This window comes from Muntiacus reevesi, chromosome 3 (genome assembly GCF_963930625.1).
Source record: "Muntiacus reevesi chromosome 3, mMunRee1.1, whole genome shotgun sequence".
Taxonomy (NCBI): Eukaryota; Metazoa; Chordata; class Mammalia; order Artiodactyla; family Cervidae; genus Muntiacus; species Muntiacus reevesi.
The window spans coordinates 96,681,074-96,695,665 of NC_089251.1; the positions used below are offsets into that span (position 1 = coordinate 96,681,074).

At 44.9% G+C, this 14,592-nt stretch overlaps 1 protein-coding gene across 1 annotated transcript in view; it reads left to right on the forward strand.

Moving 5' to 3' along the window:
* The window catches only part of AFF3 (ALF transcription elongation factor 3), a 558,198-nt gene that overhangs the window by 419,353 nt on the left and 124,253 nt on the right, over window positions 1-14,592 (forward strand). Inside the window, exon 11 of the mRNA XM_065929723.1 lies at window positions 8,310-8,361. Coding sequence (XP_065785795.1) covers window positions 8,310-8,361 — 52 coding nt within the window. The remainder of the gene's footprint in view (window positions 1-8,309; window positions 8,362-14,592) is intronic.

Here is a 14,592-nt window from a genome sequence, read left to right on the forward strand (position 1 = left end):
ATCTGGTGGCCAAAATATTGGAGGTTCAGCTGTAGCATCAATCCTTCCAGTGAATATTTAGGGTTCATTTCCTTTAGGATCGTCTGGTTTGATCTCCTTGCTGTCCAAGGGACTCTCAAGAGTCTTCTCCAGCACCACGATTTGAAAGCATCAATACTTTGGTGCCCAGCCTTCTTTATGATCCAACTCTCATATCCATACGTACTACTGGAAAAACCAGAGCTTTGACTCTACAGACCTATGTCAGCAAAGTGATGTCTCTGCTTTTTAATACACTGTCTAGGTATGTCAGAGCTTTTCTTCCAAGGAGCAAGCGTCTTTTAATTTTGTGACTGCAGTCACCATCCACAGTGATTTTGGAGCCCAAGAAAATAAAATCTGTCACTGTTTTCATTTTTTCCCTATCTACTTGTCATGAGGCGATGAGACTGGATGCCATGATCTTAGTTTTTTGAATGTTGAATTTTAAGCCAACTTTTTCACTATCCTTTTTCACCTTCATCAAGAGGCTTTTTAGTTCCTCTTTGTTTTCTGCCATTAGGGGGGGTGTCATCTGCATAACTGAGATGTTTCTAGAAATGTCAAACACTCTGTAGCACTCGTCCATCTAAAAGCACTGCCATGCTCATTTTTATGTAAATTTAAGAACCATGTGAAATGTTTCACCTGACATGCGAGAAAGTAGGCATTCAAAGAAATAACTGGACTTCACTCCAGGCTCCTGGCTCCAGTGTGGAACTTGGGCCATTTAATCAAATTCCAACCTGGCAGTTTTACTTTTAAATGAGTCGTGTCAAATCAGATCCAGGGAACTCTCTAATTAGTCCCAAGTCTAACTGGACTTTCCACCCGTTGATAGTGGCAGAGAGTCAGAATTTAGGGCCACAAGAGTTTGTAGAGGTCATTTTATCCCAGCTTAATTTTAGAGCTGAGGAAACCATGTCCAGAATGAGTGAATGATTTGCCCAAGTTCACAGAGCTGGTTAGGGACAGAATTCAGACTCAGTGCTGGCCAACCCCATTCCACCACTCTAGTGCCACAGACTGTGCCCTTTTATTCGTGTTGATTTTCACCTTTCTTTGACTTCCGTTTATTCTATATTTATGTATTGATACTAGATATTAGACTCCCCGGGCTTCCCTTGTAGCTCAGATGGTAAAGAATACTCCTGCAATGCAGGATATCTGGGTTCAATCCCTGGGACAGGAAGATCCCCTGGAGAAGGGTATAGCAACCCACTCCATATTCTTGCCTGGAGAATCCCATGGACAGAGGACCTGGCAGGCTACAGTCGGTGGGTTGCAAAGAGTCAGACATGACTGAACGACTAAGCACACACACACACACAAGACTATCTGTTTGATTGAGATTTTGAAGACAACCGTGTCTCACCAGGGTAGGGCAGGATTCCTAAATGGGGTTGGCTTTTGCAAGGGTCTTAAGTGGTAGGAAATGAGATGCTGTCCCCCAGGGAAGACAGGCCTGTATCAAGACAGCAGGTAGACTCAATAGAAGAAAAGGACCATTGGAACTTAATGTCCTTAAGAAAAAATAAGGCCATACACAGAAAAGCTATAGGACTCTTTCACCCCAGAGTGAACATGGGTGAAAGAGCTCAGAAGACAGTTTGCGATTTCATGAATAGCTAGGACTAATCCTGGAAAGAGGGGATCCAGAAAGACTTGTATGAGCAGATGTCATCTTCCCATGAACCAGCATTGCTTCAAAAGACGTCGACATGACACCTGGGTAGGATAGACTCAAAGTTGGAAAAGTCTCAGGCCGTCTGTATAGACCACGTTTTGTCTTGTTCCTGATCTCTACATTGGCTTCCAGACTAAGTTCCCTGACTTGTGACCTGGATGCACTACATCCCCAACTCTGGCTGAGCCTGTCCTAGGCCACCTGGGTTCTCAGTTAACTGGGGAATAGCACAAGCTGAATTCTTCTGAACAAACGCAGAGAGGAAGGGTGTCACCTGTTTATGAAAATAAGCCCAGGCAGGTGGTAGCGCTAACCTTGACAGAACAGTGGACTTCAGAAACAAGAAGAGGAGTTTCATAAGTTCCCCTCCTGTGTTCCAAGCAGCAGCAAGGAAGGCTCGGGGAATTCCTTCAGAGGGATGAACTTGTGTGACAGGCAGGTTTAACATGCCACAGCTAATTGTTAGAGTAGATATTTGCATATATGAATATGTTTAATAGGGAGTCATAAGCATTTGTCTTTGGCTTTAAATCTCAAACAGGTGGAGATCATAGAAGCACCAGCTATGGAAACAAATCTGCAAACCAAACAGCCCAATTAAAATTCCGATTTTTAAGACGCCATTAAGACCATGAAATGAACGTTAAAGGGCTAAAGGATTCAGGTCTGATAAAGGCCCCAAATGACAAGCAATTCCAGGAAATACTATTAATTAAAAACCACTGCTGTGTGAAATGACTGCCGTCATATTTGAAGGTAGTTAGTGTGGCTGTTTGCAATACCTGTGTAAAAAGATGAGCCCTAGGAGCAGCTGGCCATCTGTGAAGGTTAGGCTATTATTTCTGCTTCCTGAGGAATTGTGGATATCAAAAATATAAGCAGCAGCCACAACATAAAGTTGTGTGTGTGTGAGAGCTCACTCGTGTCCGAATCTTTGCAACCCCGCGGACTGTAGCCCGCCAGTCTCCTCTGTCCGTAGAATTTCCCAGGCAAGAATACTGGAGTGGGTTGCCATTTCCTCCTCCAGGGGGTCTTCCCCACCAAGGGGTCTGCCTGGCAGATTCTTTACCTCTGAGCCAGAGCTACCGTCTTCAAATATTAAAGTTGCAAGTGCATGTTTCATACTGAGTTACTTCAGTCATGTCTAACTCTGCATCGCTCTAGACTGCGACCCGCCAGGCTCCTCTGTCCAAATCGCAAGGGCTGTATTGAAATCCTCACTTTTCTGAGAGCCTTACCTTCAGATGAGGCAATTGAGTTCCATGAGAATTAGTTATGCCAGACCTCCAAAATTTTAAGGCCCTTAAAAATGTTGGCACTGGTTTGAACATAATGTGTGAGAAGAACCAGCCCTGGAAGACAGCATGCTTTCCAAAGATAGGTGCCCACCACGAAAGAATGCGGAAGATGGAATGAGTACGTGATTGGGAGTTTGGATGGTAATCCTGCTGACAGTGGTGAGGCAGTGTTTTCATTCACCCTTCACTTCCAGAAACAGAGTGGTCCACCCGAGGTGGTACTTGGCAAACTGTGAAGGGAAGTGTTTGTACTGGGTGCCCCATCAGAACTCAGAGGCAAACGACCACACACCCTTTTCTCTGCACAGCCCCCAGAGGACCCTTTGTTCAGGTGGAAAGCAGTAAAACAGTGCAGGAGACACAGATTCGATCAAGGGGTTGAGAAGATCCCCTAGAGGAGAAAAAACACTCCAGTAAGAGTGCCTGGGAAATCCCGTGGACAGAGGAGCCTGGTGGGCTGCAGTCCATGGGGTCGCTAAAGAGTCCGACCTGACTGAGCATGCACACACACCAGCTGCTCCTGGGACAATAATGTTCAGAAACTGTTGTCCACACAGTGTGCCAGTGAGAAATGAATAGAATCTGAATCACCAAGATGCATGTTTAAAACAGCCCTGCCTCAGTCCTGTCAGGGTGCTGGTTCTCAGCTGTCTGACCAGACTCCACCGTGAAGTCACCACCAGGTACTGACCAGAAGTGGCCCAGACACAGTGTGACGTTCCTCGGGCACTCAGGACGTGAAGTCCAGGTTTCTCTGCACCTCTGGCTGCACCTCTGCTCTCTGGCCTTCATTCGCAGCGTTTTACTTTATCAGCTGTTTTATTTCAGCATCCCTATTGTCATCAGATTGTGAGTCCTGCTAAGGGACCCTGTCATGTGGCCAACCAGAGGCTCCAGGACACATCCCCTGTGCACTCAGAGTGCTGGCTGTGTTTTTTGCCCTCTGTAGACATAAAGTCACATCAGATCCATCAACCATGGCAGCAATATATCATAAAATATGTTCCCTCTCCACAATCACTAGAAAACATCATCTTTTCTTCTCAAGATGGCCTGAAAATAGAGCAATGGCTTAGTTTTAAGGCATTATTACAGAAACATCTTCTGTCCCAAATTGTTGACACATGCACATTTCTTAAATGCTCCAAGGCTTTATCCTCAGAGGTAAAAGAGGAGTATTCATGAAAAATGAACATGTGTTGAATGTTGGTTCTGGACCAGCTTCTGCACTAAGCAGTTTGCAAGGGTTGTGTAATGATTTCTCAGGAAACCCACTGAGAAAGGACTAGCTGAATGCAAAGCCAAGATTCCTCCCAGGGTGGTCTGACCTCTGACCCCTGAGGACCGCTGTCCCGGCAGCATCCGCCTCAAGGAGATGCTGTGGGATAGAATGAGGTCTAGAAAGTGCTCAGCAGGCCTGGCACCTTGGGAGCTGCTACTGTTGGGCAGGAGCTGGGACACCTAGGAGGACACCCCAGGGATGTATAGGGGTGGGGTGGAGGGACGTGGAAGGGAGCAGCCTGCTGGGGCTCGGATGGAGGGGCCTAGAGATGCAGTCTATACTTCCATCCCAGTCACCGACCTCAGTGCTTCAGAGTGTTGCAGTCGGCCTTCCTTCCTTCACCCCTGCCCTGAGTCCTCACCAACGCTTAGCTTGCATTTTCTTTCACTCTTGGTTTAAAGCTTTTATTGTTATTTATTGTTGTTTAACTTGCTTAAGCTCATCTATTTCCTTTAGAAAATAGATGATAAATATGTTGTCAATGGGTGGGCTGGAGTTGGGGACAGACTGCTCTGATGGTGCATGTGGATGTGGGTGGAGGGTGGCCTCCAGCCACAGTCTGAACCCAGTGGGGACAGTTCTGAGGGTCTTAAGTGGTCCCAGCTTTTCTCTTTTCTTCTCTAACCTCAGATACTCTTCAGCTCCTCTTCAGGCTCTCTAAGAAGCCACGTTGACGTTCCCAGCATTGAAAGGGGACAAGTGCTGTGCTTTGGAAGTTGAGTCTCAGGGACTCCTTGAGCCTGAGTCACCTCAGCATGTGGCATCTGAGCTCCGGCTGGTGGTGACTATTACAGAACTGCGGTCCCGGGTGCTGGTGGCAGCCGGCTCCCGGGGTGCTGTGCAGTGTGAATAAGCTGTCGAACTCGGTGTTCCCACTGCCAGTTTCTCCTATTCCTAGACATTCTGAAGTTTAATGGGATTCTCAGAGGCAAACGGCCACATATTCTTTTCTCTGCACAGCTCCCAGGGACCAACTCACATAAGACTGGTGTGCAATCAAGCTAAAAACCCTGGCTTTGGGGCGTGTCGGAGTGTCTTCCTCTGGTTGACAGTGGTCCTCAAATGTGTACACACTGCTGTCCACACAGAGATGAACTCCTCAGCCACCCCTGACATAGCTTCCATCTAACAAGGGCTTCCTAACCATGATGCTGTGTCCTTCCCTCCACCTTCCCACCCACACTTTGAACATCCAGTGCTTACAGAGCAGTCCTCGAGATTAAACCAAATTTCAGTTGGCACTTGACCCCAAGACAGGTGGTGGGAGAACAGAAACTGTCGTTTTCATCAGAAAGGAAATATGCCTTTGGGTAGGAAAGTCATCTTGTGATAGGTGCCCAGGCAACCAGGGGGTATTGTACCCTGTGCCACCACCCTCCTGGCCACTAGGGTCCCAGGACCAAGGACACACAGACCCCTCCTGGGTTCTTTCCCAGCAATGCTCTAATAAATCCCAGTGTGTGTCTTCTCTGTGAAGCCCACGTACGAATTCAGGAGGTCGAGGGAAATGAGTGATAAGCCACACGGATGTAAAGGCAGTTACAGTGTAACTGTGCAGTCTTTGCTGGCACTTGGCTTGTTTGCTTCTGGCTTAGGTAGTAAAGAAGGATTCCACTTGCTGCTGGTAGAATGGCCACAACCAGGGGAGGATTTGGTGCCCTCATGGTTATGGCTTAAATGGTACAGGAAAATTGCCTGGAAATTTCACAGTCGTGCTCTTTAGAACAAATGCAAGAGTTTTTCTACTTTAGGAAATGAGGGGCAAATTTATTTTGCAGACTCAAAGAATCTAAAGCAGTATTGGACCTTGCAGATGCCCAGTTTTATAGCCTTTCACTTTACAAAGAGGGAAATGGGACTGGTGAGGGGCTGTTCGGGGCAGAACTGAGCCCACACCCTGCCCTGGCAGATCTTTACCCCAAGCTTACCCCAAAAGTCACTGAAATTACTAAAAATATTCAGAAGGGACTTCCATTTCTAGTGGTTAAGACTCTGCCTTTCAAGGCAAGAGGTGGAGGTTCAATCCCTGGTCAGGGAGCTAAGCTCCCACATGCCTCATGGCCAAAAAAAAAAAAAAAAAACAAAGCATAAAACAAAAGCAACATTGTAACAAATTCACTAAAGACTTTTTAAATGGTTTCTATCAAAATCTTTAAATATTGAGAGAAATTTATCAACAATAGGCCTATAATTAGCTTTTAAAGGAAACAGCACATTTTAGGGGTCAGGCTTTGGATTTTCAAAAAGTTCTTTGTTTTATTTATTTGGCTGCACTGAATCTTAGTTGCACCATCTGAACCCTTAGTTGGGTCACGTGGGATCCAGTTCCCCCACCAGGGGTGGAACCTGGGCCCTCCACCTCGGGAGCGCAGAGCCTCAGCCCCTGGACCACCAAGGGAGCCCCAGTGTCCGTCCCCAAAGGGACTCTTCCCCTTGCTTCAGGCAGAGCAGTTTCGCACTCATCTGTGTTTAGATGTGCTTCTTAGTGAGATTTCTTTTGAATGACGTCCTGTGAAAACAATTATTCTATAAAGAAGTAAATGAGCAATGCTGATAAGAATATAGTTTCATCATCATCAGAAATAATAACATTTGAATTTTGTTTCTTTTTAAAATTTAATTTTTTACATATCCATCATCTTCCTATATTTTTATTTTATGTTTGAGTATAGCTGATTCACAATATGTGTACAGCAAAGTGATTCAGTTTTACAGATACATGTATCTATTCTTCTTCAGGTTTTTTTTTTAATTTTTGACTTTTAACTTTTTCTTGTTCAGTTACTAAGATGTGTCCAACTCTTTGTGACTGCATGGACTGCAGTGCACCAGGCTTCCCTGTCCTTCACTGTCTCCCAGAGTTTGCTCAAACTCATGTCCATTGAGTCAATGATGCCATCCAACCATCTCATCCTCCGTTGTCCCCTTCTACCTGCCCTCAATCTTTCCCAGAATCAAGGTCTTTTCCAATGAGTCGGGTCTTTGCATCAGGTGGCCAAATGATTAGAGTTTCAGCTTCAGCATCAGTCCTTCCAATGAACATTCAGGGTTGATTTCCTTTAGGGTTGACTGGTTTGATCTTCTTGCAGTCCAAGGGACTCTCAAAGAGTCTTCTCCAGCACCACAGTTTGGAAGCATGGATTTAACTTTCATGGACCCAAAAATATGCTTTCCCACTGGGTCTGTCATGACACACCTGACGGATGAGATATTTCAGAAAATTTCCTGCTGCTTGATTTTTCCCATCCAGGAGGATGGTCAGATAGTGATTCTTCTCCAGATCTCCGATGGGGAACATCAGACAGCTGCACCGAGAACTCAAGTTTACTATTTTCTAGCTCTTGGCAGAGTTCTGCCCACTCTCCTCCTCTGTTTCCTGCCAATAATAATAGAGATATGGCCGAGCCCCTGCCACATGGGAAACAATGAACGAATAATTATGGAATTAAAACGTCACAAGGAAAAGCACCCATTTGATTCTGTTTGTTTAAAACCTCGTATTCTTGAAGCATCTTGTCATGTCCTATGGCTGTCCTGAGGGTTCATTTTCATAATGTGGCATTGGAGGAAAAGGGCTCAAAAGGAAACATTTTTCCAATGAGGAAATCTAATACACTCATTCCCTATCCTTCACTATCTCCTGGAGTTTGCTCAAACTCATGTCCATCGAGTTGATGATGATATCCAACCATCTCATCCTCTATCTCCCCTTTCTTCTCCTGCTCTTAATCTTTCCTAGCAACAGGATCTTTTCCAATGAGTTAGCTCTTCCAATCAGGTGGCCAAAGTATTGGAACTTCAGCTTTAGCATCAGTCCTTCCAATGAATATTCAGGGTTGATCTCCTTTAGCATTGACTGGCTTGATCTCCAGCCCATAGGGCTACAAAGAGTCGGAGACAACTTTGTGACTCAACAGGAACAAAAATTACACTCATTACTGAAGCGTTGCTCTAACATAGGTATTTTGGTGCTGAAGTCTCTTGAATTTGCTAAGTATCTGTACCTTTGTGTTCCCTCTTTCAGAATGCTAGAGGATGACCTTAAGCTAAGCAGCGATGAAGAGGAAAATGAACAGGTAAGATTTCATTTCATGTTGTAGTTCTTTGAATGTGACATGGTAATGCTGACCCAGCAGATGGTCCTGGGTGTTGAGTCGTATGGATGCTGGATTGCAATACCCTTGGCTGCTGGGTGTCCTCTGCTGATGATGGGATTCTGTGCCGTTCAGCAAGTCTGTTCAAATATAAATATCTTGGCCTTTAATTTCCCTTAAAGCTGTAATTCTGTATCTTCATGGCATTGAAGCCATCAGCAGCTATTTACATGGAAGCCACCTGGGATCAGGCTTCAGTGTGAGATAGAAACTTTTTTTGGAAAGGTTACTGGCTTTCTGGAGATCAAACGCGTGAGTTTCACCTCATCAGCATGCAGTAAGCATGCTATAGCATTAAATATTGAGAAGTCTTCCACAGATACTATTAACACTGAGCAGAAGCGAATGCAGAGGTAAGCTAAAGTGATGAATAAAAAATAATCACACTCAGAATAGCCTGTTTGTCTTAAGTGATAAATGTGCTTGAAACGTTCTCCTCTGGTGTTGATTTATCAGCTGCAGACATCAGTCAGGGGTTTATAAATACTCTTCTGATCAGTCAGTTAAGGTGAAAAAATACCCACTTAACATTCATCACTTTCCCTTCTGCATTTCAGGAAATGTTGGTATTTTAAAACAAGTTTGAAAACTTGGAAGACAGATTTTCCTCCGCTTCTGTTTCCTTTTTCTCATCACCTATTTTGTATTGTGTCAAATTGGGGTAAATGTGATCGGTATAAAGACAATTCAGAGAGGTTTTCTGTGTCATTTTTACATGTGGTATGAGACACATGCACTGTTCAGTTGATCTTGGGATAGTGAATTTTATGCAGAGATATCACGGAATGCCACTCAGGTCACGCAGCTGTCTAGACATCCAAACGCAAATAAGGTACCAAGAGAGTGTGCCAAGGAGAGATCAAAGTCAAAGGCAACATCCAGGAAGAGCATCTGAGCTGTGGGATCACACAAGAGCCACCCACCCCGTAAGAGAAGGTGAGGCATTGAAGAAGGGACTGAGGACAAGACAGAACTCAGTGCAGTTTGAAACTAGATGGGCCAGCCAAGAAAGCCCCACGGGAAGGAGTTTTGAGCAAGCAGGACCACTCAGGCTTTTGGTTGTTAAGAGGTAGATCCATCTGTTTCTGGGTGCACCCAGCAGGCCAGACATCCACAACCTGATGATCTTGGCAGAACTCGGGAGTGAGTTGGTCATGTTGGTCGTCATCTTTGTATCTATAAGCAAATGATCTCATCTCTTGTGTCTTTTCCCCAGTGGACATTCAGATTAAGTACATTCCACAGTGTACTTAATGTGGAATGCACAGCAAACATGTAGATTGTGTATACTTCATATTGGAAAAGTGGTTTACAGACTATTTCATTTAGCAAGTGTTAATTTAGAAAGAATTTCTTGGGTTATTTCCAGAAAATATTCCTACTGAAAACACAGTTTAAAAATTCAAGGATGAACCAGACAAATTGTCTAAGGCAGTGGAAACTTTTAGTTTACCCATTTTGCTTTATTAGCTACTCCTTTCCACTCTGTAGCCATGGAAAATCCTGTTCTGTGAATATACTGGTCAGATCTTTCTTCTTGCTTTTGGTCCCTACGTTTATACATCGTCCTGTCATTTGCAATGAAAGAATGAACGATTTTCATATCCTAATCATCCCTTGTAATTAAGACTCCAGACTGTGGTTTTGTATATGGCAGTTTAGTGATTGTCCTAACACTGATTATGTTATCCTTTGTGTGTGTGTGTGTGTGTGTAGAGCTTGGCCTTCATATATATATATATATATATCTCCTGGCCTAATCACAAAATTATAATTCTCATGCTTTTTAAAAAAGACTAATGAGACTTTCCTGGTTATTCAGTGGCTAAGACTCCACACTTCCAATCAGGGCACCCAAATTTGATCTCCCAGGCAGCAACTAAAGATCCTACATGCTAAGACCTGGCACAGCCAAATAAATAAATAATAAAGGTTTTCAAAAGAAAAAAAGGAAAGTAGATAAATAAAGACTGATGATACAGAATTGTGTTTTCTCTTCAAGACCGAAATATGATTGTGCCCCCAAAAGAGTGGAGGCTTTGCACACACGCAGCACGCATACACAATCTGCCTTTCTCTGGCATGGAGAGATAATGAAGCATCTTACATATGTGAGTTTTTCAAATATAATCAGAGTCTGTCCCTTAGCCCAAAATCTTTCAAGAACTTTTCCCGGCCTTGGTAAGTACAGTGCACTGAAATCCTTGGCCTTTTCTTACATGACACCAGGTTGTCCTGTGACTGTCGGTCACCAGCCTGTGTAGCTGCTGTGATAAAGGCGCTCCCACAAGAGCACAGAGTTGTTCCGCCTGTTTGTTGTTCAGAAAGTAGCCTCAGACTCAGATGCACTTGCATATTCCTGTCTAATGTTCCTTTATCCTCGCAGCCTCTGTGCTCTCAAAATCAGAGACAGGCCAGTTTACTGAGTGAGCACGGGCTCAGCAGCCCTGGCTCCAACTCCCTGCTCTGCCCCCAGTGGCCCTGCAGGCTGGCCTCGGCTCCCTGCTCTGCCCCCGGCGGCCCTGCAGGCTGGCCTCGGCTCCCTGCTCTGCCCCCGGCGGCCCTGCAGGCTGGCCTCGGCTCCCTGCTCTGCCCCCCGCGGCCCTGCAGGCTGGCCTCGGCTCCCTGCTCTGCCCCCCGCGGCCCTGCAGGCTGGCCTCGGCTCCCTGCTCTGCCCCCGGCGGCCCTGCAGGCTGGCCTCGGCTCCCTGCTCTGCCCCCGGCGGCCCTGCAGGCTGGCCTCGGCTCCCTGCTCTGCCCCCGGCGGCCCTGCAGGCTGGCCTCGGCTCCCTGCTCTGCCCCCCGCGGCCCTGCAGGCTGGCCTCGGCTCCCTGCTCTACCCCCCGCGGCCCTGCAGCCTGGCCCCAGCCCCCGAGCTGCCCGTGTTCCAGTGCTCATGCAGAGCTGGAATTGACATGAGATGCCCGCAGCCCGCCACCTCCTCACAACGTGTGCTCACCGGTAACCTTCATATCGCCAGGTCCAACAGGCTTTTTCCTGCTTTTTACATCAACTGCCTGGCGAATCCCATGGACAGAGGAGCCCAGCAGTCCCAGCAGTCCATAGGGTTGCAAGAGCCGGACACAACTTAGTGACTAAACCACCACAGTTGAATATACCAGATGAAACGTTGGACTTCCCCTGTGGCGCTAGTGGTAAAGAACCTGCCTGCCAATGCATGAGACATAAGAGATGTGGGTTTGATCTCTGAGTCAGAAAGATCCCCTGGAGGAGGGCATGGCAACCCACTCCACTATTCTTGCCTGGAGAATTCCATGGACAGAGGAGACTGGCAGGCAAAGGTCCATGGGGTCGCAAAGAGCCGGACACGAGTGAAGTGACTTAGCACTCATGCATGATAAAAGTTACACATAAGGGCTTCCCTGGTGGCTCAGAGGTTAAAGTGTCTGCCTGCAATGCGGGAGACCCGGGTTCGATCCCTGGGTTGGGAAGATCCCCTGGAGAAGGAAATGGCAACCCACTCCAGTATTCTTGCCTGGAGAATCCCATGGATGGAGGAGCCTGGTGGGCTACAGTCCACAGGGTCGCAAAAACTCGGACACGACTGAGCGACTTCACTTTTACTTTCACTTTAGCCTCAGAGTATGACTTGCTGAGTATTCGTAAACCACACTCATGTAACCAGCACCCAAATCAAGACACACACATGACCAGTCTCTTGGGTGTCCCACATCTCTTTCCAGAGTAACTACTCCTGATTTCTAACACCGTATCATAACTGCATTTGTCTTTCACATTGACATCAGTAGTATTCTGACTGAATGCTGTTGTGTCTGGCTTCTGTCACTCAGCATTTTGTTTGTAAGACTCATGCATGATATTACATATAAGTGAAGTTTGCTCATTTCCATTGCTGGATCCTAATCCATCATGTGCATATACTATCATTTCCTTACCCAACCTACTGCTGACATGCACAAGGGCATTTAGGGCTATTGGGATAGTGTTGTTACTAACGTTCTTGTACAAGTCTTTGGGGAGCATTGGGAACATTCTTGTTGGGTCTGTCCCCAAGAGTAAAAATGCTGTAGGATGTTCAATTTAAGTAGATTATCCCAAGCCATTTTTCCCAAAATGGTTGTACCTTCTGACTCTGCCCCCAGCAATGTTAGAGAATTCCTTTTGCTCTACATTTCCTCACGTGCTTGTCTTTTTATATTCATGAGGAATATTGGTCCAAAGGTTTCTTTTTCTGTATTGTCTGTGTCTGGTTTTGACATAAGGGTAATGCTGGCTTATAACATGAATTGCTAAGTATTTTCTGCTCTTCTTTTTCTTGAGGCAGTTGTATAAGATTAATGCTAATTCTTCTTTAAATGTTTGTCAGAATTCTCCAGGGAAACCATGTGGGCTTGGAGACTTTTAGAAACTTAAATATTCTATTTTCTTGATAGTTAAAGAGCTATTTAGATCATTTCACATTGGGTAGGTTATGGTAGTATGTGCTTTTCAAGTAATTAATCCATTGTGTCATTTTTTTTTTAAGATTTTTTGATGTAGACCATTTTTTTAAATTAATATATTTTAATTGGAGGATAATTACTTTACAATATTGTGGTGGTTTTTGCCATACATCAACATGAATCAGGGAGCATGTGTATACATGTGTCCCCCCTTCCCACCTCCCTCCCCACCCTATCCCTCTGGGTTATCCCAGAGCACTGGCTTTGGGTGCCCTTCTTCATGCACCAAACTTGCACTGGTCATCTATTTTACACAGTGTTTCTGTTTTATGTTTTGGATTTTGGCCCCAAGGCATGTGGGATCTTACTTCCCCAACTAGGGATTGAACCTGCACCCCTTTGGTTGGAAGGTGAAGTCTTTTTTTTCTTTCTATTCTAAGTATTATTTATTTATTTATTTTTATTGTAGTGGTTTTTGCCATACATTGATGTGAATCAGCCATGGATTTACATGTGTTGCCCATTCTGATCCCCCCTCCCACCTCCCTCCCCATCCCATCCCTCTGGGTCTTCCCAGTGCACCAGTCCTGAGCATTTGTCTCATGCTTCCAATCTGGGCTGGCGATCTGTTTCACCCTTGATAGTATACTTATTTCAATGCTGTTCTCTCAGAACATCCCACCCTCGCCTTCTCCCACAGAGTCTAAAAGTCTGTTCTGTACATCTGTGTCTCTTTTTCTGTTTTGCATATAGGGTTATCGTTACCATCTTTTAAAATTCCATATATATGCGTTAGTATACTGTAATGGTCTTTATCTTTCTGGCTTACTTCACTCTGTATAATGGGCTCCAGTTTCATCCATCTCATTAGAACTGATTCAAATGAATTCTTTTTAATGGCTGAGTAATATTCCATGGTGTATATGTACCACAGCTTCCTTATCCATTTGCCTGCTGATGGGCATCTAGGTTGCTTCCATGTCCTGGCTATTATAAACAGTGCTGCAATGAACATTGGGGTGCATGTGTCTCTTTCAGATCTGATTTCCTTGGTGTGTATGCCCAGGAGTGGGATTGCTGGGTCATATGGCAGTTCTATTTCCAGTTTTTTAAGAAATCTCCACACTCTTCTCCATAGTGGCTGTACTAGTTTGCATTCCCACCAACAGTGTAAGAGGGTTCCCTTTTCTCCACACCCTCTCCAGCATTTATTGCTTGTAGACTTTTGGATAGCAGCCATCGTGACTGGCGTGTAATGGTACCTCATTGAGGTTTTGATTTGCATTTCTCTGATAACGAGTGGTGTTGAGCATCTTTTCATGTGTTTGTTAGCCATCTGTATGTCTTCTTTGGAGAAATGTCTGTTTAGATCTTTGGCCCATTTTTTGATTGGGTCATTTATTTTTCTGGAATTGAGCTGCAGGAGTTGCTTGTATATTTTTAAGATTAATCCTTTGTCTGTTTCTTCATTTGCTATTATTTTCTCCCATTCTGAAGGCTGTCTTTTCACCTTGCTTATAGTTTCCTTTGTTGTGCAAAAGTTTTTAAATTTAATTAGGTCCCATTTGTTTATTTTTGCTTTTATTTCCAGTATTCTGGGAAGTGGGTCATAGAGGATCCTGCTGAGATTTATGTCGGAGAGTGTTTTGCCTATGTTCTCCTCTAGGAATTTTATAGTTTCTGGTCTTACATTTAGATCTTTAATCCATTTTGAGTTTATTTTTGTGTAT